Consider the following 15,572-nt stretch of genomic DNA (forward strand, 5'->3'; position numbering starts at 1 on the left):
ATTATAGCCACTTTGAGTATATGGTGATGCCTTTTGATCTGACTAAGTTCTAACATATGACAAATGCTATATTCAAAGTCTATATATAGGTTCTTTATATATGTATATACATATGTGTATATATACATATGCATATACACATATATATAATATTTGAAATTAAAGTAAAAAATAAGTTAAATCAAATCATGAAAAAGTATCCCAAGACCCTCAACCAATTGAAAAGGGAGTGTCCTTTCCTTATATATGTAAACTTTACTGGATTTTTTTATTAAATCATTCTCTTTGGTTGATCAAATTATGTTCAATTTGAATTGGAGGTAAAAGGTATAAAAGTGGAATTTTTATTTTCCAATAGGTTAAGTAGTAGAGAATATAGTGCAAAAGTTAACACACTTAAGCAAACAAAGATCATAGGGAATCAAAGATAATAGTGGGAAGGTTGCTTAAAGAATATTCTTTATAACATGGTGGTAAAAAATCTTTTTTTAAGTTATGTAGACAAGATAGAGGTTGAGGAGGTGGAAGATAGTGATTTGTCATCAGGCAAAAAATTTCTTAGACAAGTGTGATGGTTTTAAGAATTAAATAGGTTTTTTAAGCATAAGCAATAGGAGAAGTTTTACAAGCAAAAATCTAAAGTAAAGGTTTTAGAAGGGAAAGATACAAAGAAGTCAAGGTTATATGCCCTTAAGAATCTTTTGGGTTGTAAAATTAGATTGCTACTCTAAACTTGGAAACACTGTATGTCCATAACAATTCACAAATTACATAAAGATTCCTTTTAAAAAACACTTTCTCTTTTTTCCTCTCAAAGAACATTGTCTTCTTTTTCCTCTCGAAGAACATTCTTCTTTCTAACAAAAATGCAAATTTATTCCTAAGAACAAAGGTTTTCATTGTCCAAAGGGTGAAGCAAAACCTTGGAATGCAAGTATGTAAAAGCTGAACTTTTAATCCAACTGATAGATCTTTCATCTAGAGCAAGCTTAGAGTCAATCTTAGAGTCAATCCCATCCTAACCCAACTACACAAGGAGGCCTCTCATGACTCCATCCTCAACTTCTCACCCTCAACTCCAAGATTCTTAAGCTACAATGATACATACCATCTCCTACTCATGTTTGTTTTGCATGCTTCTTCCATGTTCTTCCCATGCTTGGTGATCCTTATGGATCCTCTAAGTGATACCAAGTTTACGAATTTTTTTATCAATTTCGAAGTATCATGACTCTAATCTCCGACTAGTTTTACCACTTTCATGCTTCATTAATAACACTTCTAGACCTATTTAAAAGATTTCTAGAATCTGATCAAACTATAATTTGATTGTTTCCATTCTTTCCACAGTGCAAATATATTGTTCTAGCCCACAGCAATTGGAGTTTGAATTCGTTACCATCCTTAACTTTAAATACCAATACTGCAAACTTTATTATCTATTGAATTAGTTTAAGTGTGCTGAAAGAAGTTTTAGAGTGTCTACAAAGAATTCTAAGCTTGTCCCGTCTTTCAATGTTCTTAAGCGTGTTGGAAGTCCTGAGAGGGACTCTAGTGAGTTGGAGTAGCCTACAAGAAAGAACTCATCACCTTCTTGGACAAGCTAAGCTGGAGAATCTTAATGTGCATTGCAAATGGCTATAGAGTAACAATGTTCTCAAACACATTTGAGAATAGTTGCATGAGAGAGAGAGTGAGTTAGAAGCCATTCTTGTCACAATTAAGGAGTTAGGAGTAGGAAAGATTCATTGAAAAATCCATGTGTAACATTATGATGCTGCAAGCTAGTGGGCAGCAATTCTTCTATATAAAGGCCTCTAGAGTTGCAATTGGTGAGCCAAACTAGTTCAAAAACAGCCAAGACAAGAGGAAAAAGAAGAGGATTAACTCTATGCTATATGGATTAAAACTGACTTAAACTGTCACACCCACAAGCTAGGTTCTAAAGTTAAGCTCAAGATCTTTTAAAGTCTAGTCAAGTCAAGTCAAACATACATTTTCAAAGTCACGAGTTTTCGCCCTTTACAACCCATTCTAACTTGTCCAGATCTTTTAGCGCAGCAATGCCACTGTCTCTTTGGATCATCCTGCTCGTCTTGCTACTACCAGAGCAGTTTGCAGCACAAGGACTTCCTGACGAGCCAGGCAACGGTAGAGGACCCAACCTTATTTACTTCAACACTGCCAATACCACAGAAGGGAGTCCATTCCAGAAAAACGTCGAGACAGTCCTCAACTTTTTTTACGAGCACAATCCCCCCAACGGATTTGCAACCTGTCTTGGCTATGGCTACTTTCCCAACACTGTCTACGGCCACACAGGATGCTACAACATGTCCGACCAGCCAAGCTGCTCAGAATGCATCAAGAAAGCGTACCAGGGCATCCAGCAGAACGCTCCGTATACTTTGGGTGGTACTTACTGGATCAACGAAACGGAAATCAGATGCCGTTTGCGATATGAGAATTACAACCTCACTGGATTGAGTAAGTTTCCTCTCCAGATAATCTATCATGACTGTTATTTCCCATTCTTCTACAGCTCTCTTTGGCATCGTGGGTCCAAACAATTCAGCACCAGCGCCAGCTCCAATTCCTTCAAATCCTCCCCCGTCTCAGGCAAGGCCTCCTTCTCAGGCAAGGCCTTCTATTTTGCAAAATTCTTCGAGAAATCGAGCTCTTGTTTGGGGGCTTGTGGGAGGAGCGGTAGGGGCTTGTGTCCTCTTGGCTGGCGCTGCGTTTCTCTTGTGGAGATGGAGGAGAAAGTATACAAAGTTGAATGGCCGTCGTAGATATCACGGCAATACTGAGCTCGAAGGTTATTACTTCTAAATCGTTTTCCCTAAGAGGCTGAAAATTGTTTGTACAGGAAGTATCGAGGGTCCTGTTGTTTTCAAGTATCAGGATCTGTCTCTAGCAACTTGCAATTTCAGCGAGACGAACCAGCTTGGACAGGGTGGATTTGGAACTGTTTATAAGGTCTGGATTATGATTGAATTCATAAAGAATGAGCCGTTGAATGTTTGCTGGTTGTGTCTAGGCTTGTCTGAAAGATGGGACACAGGTAGCTGTGAAGAAGCTCTCGTTGCAATCCAGCCAGGGAAGGCAAGAGTTTGTGAACGAGATCAGCATTATCACAAGCATTCAGCACCGGAACCTTGCAAGACTTAAAGGTTACTGTGTTGAGAGAGACCAAAGGCTTCTCGTGTACGAGTTCTTAAACAATGGCAGCCTTGATCGAGCTCTTTTTAGTAAGAACCTCTCTCCTTTTTATACTTTCTGTTTATTCTGATGTATCTCTCAGGTCCTAAAACAAGTACTCTCAATTGGACATCACGCTTTCATATTGTTACTGGAGTTGCTCGAGGCCTTGCTTACTTGCACGAAGAATCACACATTCAAATAATTCATCGAGATATCAAGGCTAGCAACATTCTCTTAGACGATAAGATGCAGCCAAAGATCTCTGACTTTGGGATATCAAAGCTCTTTGACATGGACAAAGGTTTCACCAGCACAAAGGTGGCCGGGACAGTGTAAGTGGCAGAATTTTCCACAACATGTGTAATTGGCACCTTTTCCTTTTTCGTACAGTGGATACATGGCACCTGAATATGCAACTCGTGGACGATTATCATCTAAAGCTGACGTATTTAGTTTTGGAATCCTTGCATTAGAAATCGTCAGTGGCAGGAGGTGCATGGATCCAACACTCTCTGCATCTCAAGAGCTTCTCGTGCAAATGGTTAGTGTCTTGGAAAAAGAATCATTGAGAATCATTCTTTATCTGGGTTTCATTCCAGGCTTGGAACATGTGGAACGCTGGAAAGATGGTTGAGTTTGTTGACAAAAGACTTGATGGCAATTATGTTGAAGAGGAGGTGTTCAGAGTGATGGATGTTGCCATTCTGTGCACACAAGAAGGAGAAGAATATCGGCCAACGATGAGTGATGTTGTGGCAATGTTGATGGGATATTTGGAGATTCGTCAGCCTCCCAGCCAAAATCCTCTTTATTTTGGTGGTGGTGGAACAAGCTCCACATCAACTATAACAGCTGATGATACAAATATAACCGAATTGGAAGGTCGCTAGACAACACATGTATTTATAATAAAATTAGTATATATACAAAATAACTTCCAGCTTTTATATGAACTTTGTTTCAAATGTTGCTCTGTGATTGGAAGCAGCTCTCAGTACTGCAAGGAAAATCGGAAAGAAATTGAAGAGATCAATTCCACTTGCGCTGTTTGTGCACCGGCACCATTGTGATCCATTTTGAGATGCACGCATTTCCCAGAGCTTTTCTTGCAAGAGATGGCAATGATGGGACGAGCAAACGCGCTGGAAGGAAAGCTCGACCCCCAGCTGTCCCTGCCCAGGGAGAGCTGGGACTCGAGCTTTTTTTGCAAGAGATGGAGAAAACTCTGGAATTGAGGCGTTTGCTCGTCCCAGCATGCCCAGAAGTGTTCTATGCTCGGAGTGACACCAAACTTTGGGATCATTGCCTCAAAGTGTTTCTTACCTCGGTGGATCAACTGCAAGCCGTGAGCATACACAGCAAAGTCACCTCGTTTGCTTGAATTCCTTCGTCTTGCATCCCCTCTTCTCATTTTTCTCCTTTCTTTTTACTCTGCTTTCCTGTGAAACCAGAACAAAACCTTTTCAGTATCACCTTGAGGAGCATAGTCAGAAATAAGAGCAGTCGAGCTTACCACATCCTTGCGAGAAGATCAAACACTCACTGTGCCTCGCTTGCACTGCCGTATTTTTCATAAGTGTCCACCAGGCTATGCAAATCTCTCCGTGGAAAAACTTTCTCAAGTTGGCAACCTCGCAGAAGCCTTTAAAACGGAGCTGAAGCTCGATGCCATTTCGAGCGAGATCGGTGTCATGGATAACAGTGTTGGATGGTTGCAGGAAGTGGAAGAACGTGGAGGTGGCTTCTCTAGACAAGATGGATAAGGCGCGAACATTCTCTGTGAAAGCCCTAAGTAAGAACCTCATGGAAATTTCTGGTTGCATTATTTTCTTTGACTTTGTAGTTGCAAGTTTGTCAATGCTTTGCATGTGAGTGCTGGCAGTATATATATTTTGTGTTTGACTTTGCCTCTTCCACTTGATTTGTTGCAGTGTACTTAAGAGGAGCAGCTCGTGCTTGTACAGAATCTGACTAGATATGGCCAATTTCAGAAAAGCTCTCTTGTTTCTTCTTGTTCTTCTTGTGATGTTTTCTTTGGTGAGCTGTAGATAAGTGTCAAGCAGCTTCCAATTGAGTGCAGGAAGGGTAGTGATGAAAGCTACAACAACATTTGCAAATGTTGCTCTGTGATTGGAAGCAGCTCTCAGTACTGCAAGGAAGATCGGAAAGAAATTGAAGAGATCAATTCCAGTTGCGCTGTAATCCTTTGTGCACCGGCACCATTGTGATCATTTAGAGTGTTATGTACAACACAGAAGAATAATATACCTTTGTAGCAAAGAAATACAAGACCAGTTTTCTTTTGTCTTGTTTCTCGCTTTTCGTGTGCTAGGCAGTGGAAAGTAATTTCGTAGGGAATATTATATTTTATGTAAAATATAATATTTATCTGGTCACAACGAATCCTCAAAACATGATTCCATGATTGTTGATAAAGGGCAACAATATTCATGATCACTCGGTAGTATCCATAGCAGTATTGAGAGAAAACTCGAAAAACCATGAAAACCAAGAGAATAATTTTATTCTTTTTCATATCAAACTAAAGAAATCAAAGTCGGAACGCCTGGAAATGTTTGGCATAGGTAGAATATATATATGCAATGTCTCTACCAGCATATATCACTTGTCGAATTAAATTTTCTATCTGAAGTGTGTTATGAGAGTTCTAGTTGGTTTTCTGAGGAGATTTGCAAAGAAAAGAGGGATATATAACATATGACCATAAAAACAAATCAAATTTGTATGATCCTCTTTTATGATTCTGCAAAAACTGGCAATTAAATTTGACCTGTGACCTTTCACTGCCATTTTAATTTCATTTCCTACTTCAGCAATAAGCAGATAATTTCAATATTAATAATAAAGAGCAGATCATACTTATATTAGTTCTTTAGTTTTAACTGCCATACATCCATCCAAAAAAATCCCCATGATTGATACCCACCCTGTGGTGCACAGCAAGAACTATAGTCACATACCAGAGTATGCTAGGAAGAAATGGCAATGAACGTGGATAGAGAATGAGTTATATGTATCCTTATATATAGAAAGGACTTATCCAAGTTGCAGTTGAAATAAAACTCTGGTCATATGGAGTTACATTCACGTTTTTTCTGCTTAGGACTATATGTTAACAATCTTACATTCAAATTAATGCATATGTTGAAAGTGGGTCCTTACCGCAGAACCTTAATCTGGGCCTTAGGCCAACTTTAAGTTCCACTTTAATTCATTTCTCAAATCTGTGACACAAGTGAGTCAAAAACTAGAGTCAACTCAAGTCAAACACACACTTTCAAAGTCACAAGTTTCCACCCTTTACAAGCCATTCTAACTTAGCCAAAATCTTTTAGTGCTGGCAATGCCACTTTCTCTTTGAGCAGAGCAGTTGGCAGCAGGGACATCCTACGAGCCAGGCAATGATCGCAACATTATTTACTACAACACTGCCAAGACCACAGAGGAGCAGAAAAACGCTGAGACGGTCCTCCATTTTTTCTACGAGCACAAACCTCTCAACGGATTTGCTACCTGTCTTGGCTATGGCGACTTTCCCAACGCTATCTACGGCCACACAGGATGCTACAACATGTCCGACCAGCCAAGCTGCTCAGAATGCCTCAAGCGAGCTTACCAAGCAGGTCGCTCTAAGTAACTTTGGGTGGTACTTAGAAACGGAAAGAAGATGCAGTTTGCGACATTGGATTCTGGATTGAGTAAGTTTCCTCTCCAGATAATCTATCACGGCTGTTCTAACTTATATTCCCATTCTTCCACAGCTCTTTTTGGTGTCGTGGCTAAAGTATGGCAAGCAATATGTTGGTGTCAACGTCCTGGAGGTCCATAGTCCACCTAAGCAGCTTGGGGACGAGGTGGCGCTTGTGTGGCGCATAAAAAACTTTTTACTGACTTAGTGTGAAGGCCTGACGATTGTGGGTGTTAAACATCGTGTGAAGACTTAAAACTCAACAATGTTAACATGTGAGGACTCTAGCAATGAATTGAGCATCACGATGTCATGCAATTGTCAACAAGATATTAACACGTGGCCTCCTGGAACAGCGCCAAGAGGGTGTCCGTGGTGGTCCGCATTCTTCTTCTCGGTCGCCTCCTCGCCGCCGTGCCCATCGACGCTCCTCTGTCCGGTCCCGTGTCGGTGACCGGAAGCCCTCTCTGTGGTCGTGGGATTAAGTCGCTGTGGAGAAATCACAAGGAGGCCAATCCTTCCGGCTCTCAGCTTCGATCGCGGCCACGTGTGGATCTGCATTGGCGCTAGGAATAGCTTATGTGTTAGATCGACTCGGCAGGATATTTTCGGGAGCTCAGGATCGGCAGGGTCGGTTGACGACATTGCTTCACTACCCTAGCAGCGCGGGCATGTGAATGCAGGCAGTAGCAAGTGTAGCCTTTGCTCTGCCCATGTCATCTTCTTCAAGACCGAGTGCTAGGTACTGCAAGAAAAGCTTCTCTAGTTTGTGATCTTACTTTGGTGGCACTAATCTTCTTCGTTTTCCTTTCCAGGTGTGTAGTTGATTGTTATTTGCAACAGGTGTGTGATTTGGGCACAAAGTGTCTTCAGTAGCAACCCCTACCAATGCAAATTCAAGGTGGGGAGTCAAGGATTCTTGGTTGCTTTGTTTGTAGGTGAGGGATACTATGGGGCTTGCCTTTCAAGACCTCACAGCAAACTGGAAAAGGTGTTAGCCTCATTTTTCTCTTTGTTTGCATTTTGAGAAATAGAGAATGTGGAAAGTGTTTGGTGGGGGTAGTTGATGGTAGTTTAAACTTGATGGGAGTATTTATTTTTACATCGAGTATCATTTGTTAAATGAAGTGATGATTCTAGATGTGTGCCCTCTTGCTCATATAACTGATATTTTGGATTGTTTGGGGAAAAATTGTTGGTTCATCAAGTTAGATTTTGCATTTGGCCGAAGAAGATATTCCTAAGACTATTTTTTGTATATTGTTTGGTTTGTACGAGTTCTTGGTGATGTCATTTGGTTTGAATAATGCTTTAGCAACTTTCCAGCAGATGATGGATAAAGTTCTTTATGATATGCTAAAAGTGAATATTGACTTCATCAATAATGTTTTAATCCACTCAAAAGGGATGATGTTTTAATCCACTCGGAAAGGACATGGGAAGAACATGTCCATGATATTTGTAAAGTGTTAAATCGGCTATGGTAAGTTAGTTTAAAGCTAAAGTAGTTGGGTTCAAGGACACGATTTATCTTGGGTATCGTATTTCTCGTGAGGGTTTGCAAGTTAATCCTAATAAACTTGTGGCTATTCCAAAGTTCCCTACTTCGAAGTGTGTGAATAATGTGTAGTGCTTCTTGAGTAAAGTGCAATATCTAAATCGTTTTGTGAATCATTTTTTTGATCGCACTGCACTGTTACAAACATTGTTGAAGTCATTAACATCATCTTTCATCTTGTCTGTGGACTGTGAACGAGCGTTCATGGATCTCAAGGAGTTATTGACGACTCTTTTGGTTTTAGCGTATTCTAACTATACTTGACCTTTCATTTTGCGCATGGATGCTTCTGATATTAGTCTTTGAGGTGTATTGATGAAAAAAAGCTTGAATCTACCTGGTCAGTGCTATCTTATTGCATATATAAGTTGTACATTACAACTAGTGGAAGCAAACTACTCCATGATAAATATTAGTAACAGTTTACGGTTTTAAGAGATTTTATGCATATCTACATAGTTCTCAGACGTTATTGGAAGGTGATCATATTGTTGTTACTTCATTATTGAAGTGGAAGAACTTGGTTGATCGTACTGCTCAGTGGGTTTTGAAGCTTTAGATATATGATTTTGATATTATTCATTGTTCGAGGAGTTTTATGGCTGATGTTGATGCCTTTTTTTAAGCTCCTTTTATTTCTTTGCTCTCTTCTCATGTTTTTGACAAGCCTATTATTTTAGCATTTATAGATTTTTTATACAAGGATTCTGTGTAGTTGGTGGAGCATCATTTGCTAATGACTTATCATTTTGGCATTTACATTCTTAATATCACTTTGAGAATGGCTTTCTTTATTTTGTGGGGACAGACCTTGATAATCATTTATAGTTGGTGGTGCCTTTAATTTTTTTTCCACGGTTTCTCCATACTTACCATGATTTTCTTATTCTAGGCGGGCATATAGGACATTATTGTGTGATTGAGAAGTTACACAGGTTTTTTTATTGGTCGGAGATGCGATATGATGTTATCTAGTATATGCATAATTACATTTAGTGCCAAGTTTGTAATACTCCCCCTCGTGTTACGGAAGGACAATTAGAGTTAATTGCAATTTCTCATTTACTTGAGTTGGTGGCATTTGATCTTATGGAACTTTTTTCACGATCGACTTTTGGCAATGAATATGTTATTATTGCTTCTGATTACTTGACTTGCTAGGTGAAAGTTGGTGCTTTTGCTAGTGCTTTTGCAATTGATGTTTGATACTTCCTCCTCAATCGAGTGGTGTTCTAACATTCTTGTCTAGAGCGAATTCTTTTGGATAATAATCCCACATTTATGATTAAGGCATTTCATGTTTTGACGTTTTAATTAGGGATATGCTACACTTTCACGAGTGCTTATTATCCACAATCAGACAGTTTAGTGGAACGGTTTGTTCAAACATTTAAAGGGATGATCACGAAGTATGTGAATTTTCAACATTTGGATTGAGATGGTTATTTGTTATTTCTTTAGTATACATATGTCATAAGGGTGTAGAGTTTTGTTGGTGCTTCACCATAAAAACTCTTATATAGTCATGATCCAATATTACAAACAAAATTGGGTTTACCTTTGCGATTACCACGAGTTGTTGATGCTAGGTTGTGGGATCAATATTTGACGAACATTCTTTCATTTATCCGAGTAGAGTCTGCCGAACACCTGGGTTGCATATAAATGGGAGAACAACAATGCTACAACTCTCATCATCATCCACTTGTGGAGTACAAAGTGAATGATTTGGTATTAGTCCATTTTCCCCATCTTACGATATATAGTTTATCTAAAAAACTCCTTGCTCAGTGGAAAGGATTGTATTAGATGTTATAGCAAGTTGGACTATAAGTTTATGAAGTTTGGCATGACATTTAACAAATTGATCCTTCTTCATACAAAGGGATTAAAAAGAATTAGTATCACCTATACATCTATAAATGTCTTTTTTTGATATTCCTTTAGATCCCAGCTCATCTACAAGAAAATTTTAATGATCTTTCATTATTCTGAGAGGAGGGGATAATATAATGTCCAAATGTAGAGCTATATTTTTTAGAATGCATATTTTTTATATTCCCTTTTTATATTCCACTATTAATTAAGTTAAGGATTTACATTTAACATATGTTGTACAATTTCACTATAAAATTAGTGAAAAGGAAGATGAACCCTAAAATGCGATGGACGACAGAGGTATGTTTTGTAGCGTCCCAGTTGTTGCCGAATCTTTATGCGGCGCCTTGTCTCTTGCCCCGACCGGATGCAACAGCCCAGTATCTCGGCAAGCCTCCAACGCGAATCTTGTCACGCATGACGCAACCCACATCGAATCTGTCCACGCATCATTGAAAGCTTGCATCAGCACCAGGGATTTGCAATGGGGGAAAGTGATCCACTCGCAAGGAGCGATCCTCCTCTCCAGGAATGTTAATCTGGCCAATTCCCTCATCACCATGTACTGCAAATGCGGGAGCCTCGACGACGCTCGCAGCGTTTTCGATGGGATGCTACTCCGGGACGTGGTTTCCTGGAACGCTTTGATGCAAGGGTATGTGGACGCTGGCCAGGGAGGCAAGGCCCTAGAGATTTTCTCGCGGATGATGGAAGATAGCGGCTGTGACCCGGATGCTCGGAGCTTCGTAGCTGCGATCAAGGCTTGCTCCAGCGAGTTCCAAGAAGGAGAGTCTTCGACAGATTCGGATGGGAAAAAGCTCTCTATCAGGGGGAAAGCTCTCGACAGAGGGCGATGGATTCATTCTCAAGCTGCAAAGTTTGGCTGCGAATCCAACATGTTTGTTTCGAGCTCGCTCATCGACTTTTATGCCAAGTGTGGGCGTTTGGTTGACGCGCGCCGGGTTTTCTCCAGAATGCGAGTTCGCGACGTGGTAACTTGGAATGCGATCATTCTGGGACATGCCGAGAACGAGGAGCCGGAGCTGGCCTTGGAGTTCTTCTCGAGGATGCAAAGGGAGGGGAGTGTTCCAAACTCTCGAACTTTCGTCGCGGCGATCAAGGCTTGTGCTGTTCTTGCCGAGTTTGAGTCGAGCACTAGAGTGGAGAAGTCTGATGTGAAGGTGGCGAGCTTGGAGAGAGGCATGGCTCTTCACTCGCAAGCGGAGAGAAGTGGCAGTGTCTCGGACGTGTTCGTGCGGAATATTTTGGTGGATATGTATGCAAAGTGTGGAGACGTAGAGGATTCCCGGCGTGTTTTTAACAGAAGTTCCCATCGCGACGTTGTTTCCTGGAACGCTATGATCCTGGGATACGCAGACAACGGAGAGGAGCATCTAGCTTTGGGGCTTTTCTCGAGCATGCCCAAGCCAAACTCTCGAAGTTATGTTGCTGCTCTAAAGGCTTGCAGTGCTCTGGCAGCTAAAGAACAAGGCAAGGAGTTTGATGGAAAAGCTGGCATCAAAATCGATTCTTTGGAGAAAGGCATGGCTCTCCACGCTGGAGCAACGATATCCGGCTGCGAACTCGATCACTTTGTAGCAAACACTCTGGTAGACATGTACGTGAAGTGTGGTAGCACTGAAGATGGCCGCAGGGTCTTTGAGAAAATCCCACACCGGAGTGCTGTTTCGTGGAGCGCTTTGATTCTGGGTTATGCAAACAACAGACAGGGGGAGCTGGGACTCGAGCTTTTCTTGCAAGAAATGGAGAAAACTCCGGGTTTGACACCAAACGCTCAAGCTTTCAACTCCGTTTTAAAGGCTTGTGCGAGCGTTGCCAACTTGAGAAGCTCCAAGTTTTTTCACGGAGAGATTTGCAAGAGTGGATGCGAAAGTATCCCTGCGCTGGGGACGAGCCTGGTGGACTCTTATGGAAAATGCGGCAGTTCGAGCGAGGCACAGCGAGTGTTTGATCTTCTCGCGAGGAACGATGTGGTAAGTTGGACTGCTCTTATTTCTAGCTACGCTCATCAAGGTGATACTGAAAAGGTTTTGTGCTGGTTTCGCAGGATGCGGGACGAAGGAATTCAAGCAAATGAGGTAACTTTGCTGTGTGTTCTCTCGGCTTGCAGTCGTGCGGGATTGAGCGACCGAGGGAAGAAATACTTTGAGGCAATGGTTCCAAAGTTTGGTGTCACTCCGAGCATAGAACACTTCCACTGCATGGTGGACATGCTGGGACGAGCAAACTCGCTGGAGGAGGCGGTGTCCATGGTAAGCTCGATGCCATTTCGAGCGAGCTCGGTGTCATGGATGACAGTGCTAGATGGTTGCAGGAAGTGGAAGAATGTGGAGGTGGGAAAGCTCGCGTTTGAATCGCTGCTGGAGCTGGACAAGCGAGATTGCGGTGCGTACGTTGTCATGGCAAACATCTATGAGAGTGTGGGGATGTTTGAGCAGGCAAAAAGCAGCAGAGAGAAAAGAGAATGATCGAGTGGATCGGGACCGAAGAACAGCAGAGGATGAAACACTCGCAGGTAGATGTCTTTCTCTTCACGAGCAATCTACGTTGCATTGAGCAGCCGCGAGAGCGAAGAGCACCGCGTTCAGCTGGGAATTATTAAACCAAGGTGGAAGAATTCACTCGTGAGAAAGCTCCGGGATACAGATCCAGGTTCTAGCGTTTGGATCGACAAAAGAGTGAACATAAACAACAACTTGACGAAGAAAACACACAGGAACAGGGACACGGACAGGAACAGGAAACTGGAACATGGAGAATTCAACACGGGATGAAATGGAAAGGCAGGGAAAAAGGATTTTTCTTCCTCCAGATGCAGACAATGCTTCGCCGTGTCTCGATCAATGACCGCTCAAGGCTCTCGATGCAATCAAAGTATACACTACGACACGCTCAGCGCTCCTCTCCGCTCGTAGCAATCCGACAAAGGCGGCGCTTTTGTTTCACTCGAACACGCAAACGCCTCTTCCGGGACAGTTTTACACTTGATCGATCGCGAGCAACGCCAACTTTCGCGTGTCCGTGGGAATCCTTTCGTCCTCTTGTAGCAGCCAGCGGGTGGAGATTTTTGTGTGAGAGCCGGGAGCTGGATCGAATCCATCTCTCGAACCCCGTGACAGATCTACGCCGGCATTTCTTTCCGACACATTCCCCGCGTGTCAGTTTCCTCGCGTCCTTTTCTTCCTCTCGACCAACTTTCTTTCTTTTTTCTTCTTCCTCGTCACTGTTCCTGGCAGTGTTTGTTTTCTTCCGCTCGAATCCGCTGCTATATTTCTCCCACGACGCCCTTTCATTGAATTCATTGTACAGTCATCTTCTTTTTTTTTCTTCCTTTTTTTCTTCCGCTTCTTCTTCTCTCTCCCCCAATTCTCACAAAAAAAGAAAAAAAGAAAAAAAATGTTTCATCATCCATTCCAAGAAGATCACATACCTTCTCACGAGTTTATGCTTCAACCTGAGGAGCTTCTTATGGATATGGAACTTTGTCCTTCGAAAAAGGAGCTCGAGGCTCTTTTTGTTTATGGCGGCGAGCCCGACTCCGTCTTGGATCTCGGCCCTTACATCAGTCCTCTCAATAGTCCCAGCTCCGAGGCCTCGAGCACCATTTTCAACACACATGGATTCTCCGACGAGCCTTGGGAGTATGAGACGATCGAGGACATGAATTTCGACTTGGATCTCTTGTCTCCCACTTCGACAACTTCCAGCAGCGATATCTCCCTCCAGGATCCAGCCGATGATGATACTTGCGATGATCATCTCAACATGCTCGAAGATCTACTGCTGGACGACGATGATCACGATGGTCACACTCGGCAGGAACTGGAAGTGGAGCAGCAGCAAAACCACGACGTGGATCAAGGCAGCAAGCTTGACGCTCCACGAGAGGAAGAAGAAGAAGAAGAAGGAATAGAAGAGGTCGAAAGAGCAGGAGAAAAACAAGACGAGGAGAAGAGAGGCCTGGAGATCGTCCACTTGCTGCTAGCATGTGTGGAGAACATCCAAGGCGGAGACATGGCAACATCAAAGCTCATACTGGATCATCTCGCTGCTTCCAGTCGCGATCATCCTCCACACCTCTCAAGCCCGATCGAGAGAGTCTCCACACACATCTGCAAAGCTCTGAGCGAGAGAATCACCAAAACATCCATCTTCGACGCCACCACCAGCGATGATCTTGCCTTTGCGCGCCGAGCCTTCTACCAACACTTCCCATTCCTCAAGTTCGCGCACTTCACTGCAAACCAGGCCATCCTCGAGTCCCTGCGAGGCTGCTCCAAGCTCCACATCGTGGATCTCGACATCGATCAAGGCATGCAGTGGCCAAGCCTCATCCAGGCGCTCTCGCAGATCGAAAACGCTCCATCTCTTCGCATCACCGGCGTCGGATCCAGCCTCGCCGAGCTCCAGAGCACCGGACGCCGGCTAACCGAGTTCGCCACGTCCATCGGCTACCACAAGCTCGACTATCACCCCGTCCGGCTAGACTCCCCCGACCAGCTCGATCCCTCGGCCTTCTCTCTCGGCGACGATGACGATCAAGATCTGGGCCTGGCCGTGAATTGCTCGATGTTCCTCCATCGTCTCCTCGGCAACCATCCAGCGCTGGAACGCACACTTTGCATGATCCGGGCATGGAATCCACGCATTGTCACGGTGTCCGAGATGGAAGCCAACCACAACACTCCGAGCTTCGTGGATCGATTCGTGGAGGCTCTCCATTTCTACTCGGCGGTGTTCGATTGCCTGGAGTCGGCTCTGGCACGGACGGACCCGGACAGGATCTACATCGAGGGCGCCATGTTTGCCGGAGAGATCCGGAGCATTCTTGCCTGCGAGGGCGCCGACAGGATCGTCCGGCATGCCCGGAGCGAGAGCTGGAGGGATTTCATGCGGTGGTCGGGGTTTAAAGATGTTGGACTGAGCGATCACTCGCTCTATCAGGCTCACGTATTTCTCACATTGTATTCGCAGGCGTATAGGCTGACGAGGGAAGAACAGGCACTTATACTGGGCTGGCATGACACTCCCGTAGTGTCCATCTCCACTTGGAGCTGCTAAACACTTCAATCCAAAACTGTGTATATAAACACTACAGGTAAAACTTTTTTTTTTTCCTTTCTTTTTGAAATAAAGGGAGAGAGAACAAGCAAAAAAAAAAAAAAAAACAGTGGTATGTTCTCTATAACTATGGGGAGCCGA

General features: G+C 43.0%; 3 protein-coding genes across 3 annotated transcripts; all 3 read left to right on the forward strand.

Annotated features, from left to right (window-relative positions):
• Window positions 1-2,025: 2,025 nt before the first annotated feature.
• On the forward strand, window positions 2,026-4,153 carry LOC9634612 (cold-responsive protein kinase 1). The gene is made up of 7 exons (XM_024670879.1): window positions 2,026-2,487; window positions 2,543-2,818; window positions 2,870-2,979; window positions 3,041-3,251; window positions 3,305-3,536; window positions 3,595-3,745; window positions 3,804-4,153. Exons 1-7 carry the CDS (start codon window positions 2,064-2,066, stop codon window positions 4,092-4,094), a joined length of 1,695 nt encoding a protein of 564 aa, XP_024526647.1. The 5' UTR covers window positions 2,026-2,063; the 3' UTR covers window positions 4,095-4,153.
• A 6,474-nt stretch (window positions 4,154-10,627) lies between these two features.
• On the forward strand, window positions 10,628-13,353 carry LOC112344969 (pentatricopeptide repeat-containing protein At5g27110-like). Its single transcript, XM_024670722.1, has 2 exons — window positions 10,628-12,755; window positions 12,809-13,353. The coding sequence occupies exons 1-2, from the start codon at window positions 10,637-10,639 to the stop codon at window positions 12,970-12,972; spliced, it is 2,283 nt and encodes a 760-aa protein (XP_024526490.1). The 5' UTR covers window positions 10,628-10,636; the 3' UTR covers window positions 12,973-13,353.
• Window positions 13,354-13,459: 106 nt separating this feature from the next.
• On the forward strand, window positions 13,460-15,563 carry LOC9634613 (DELLA protein RGL1). The gene has a single exon (XM_002965515.2). It carries the CDS (start codon window positions 13,767-13,769, stop codon window positions 15,429-15,431), a length of 1,665 nt encoding a protein of 554 aa, XP_002965561.1. The 5' UTR covers window positions 13,460-13,766; the 3' UTR covers window positions 15,432-15,563.
• Window positions 15,564-15,572: the final 9 nt, after the last annotated feature.

Source organism: Selaginella moellendorffii, unplaced genomic scaffold (genome assembly GCF_000143415.4).
Source record: "Selaginella moellendorffii unplaced genomic scaffold, v1.0 SELMOscaffold_6, whole genome shotgun sequence".
NCBI lineage: Eukaryota > Viridiplantae > Streptophyta > Lycopodiopsida > Selaginellales > Selaginellaceae > Selaginella > Selaginella moellendorffii.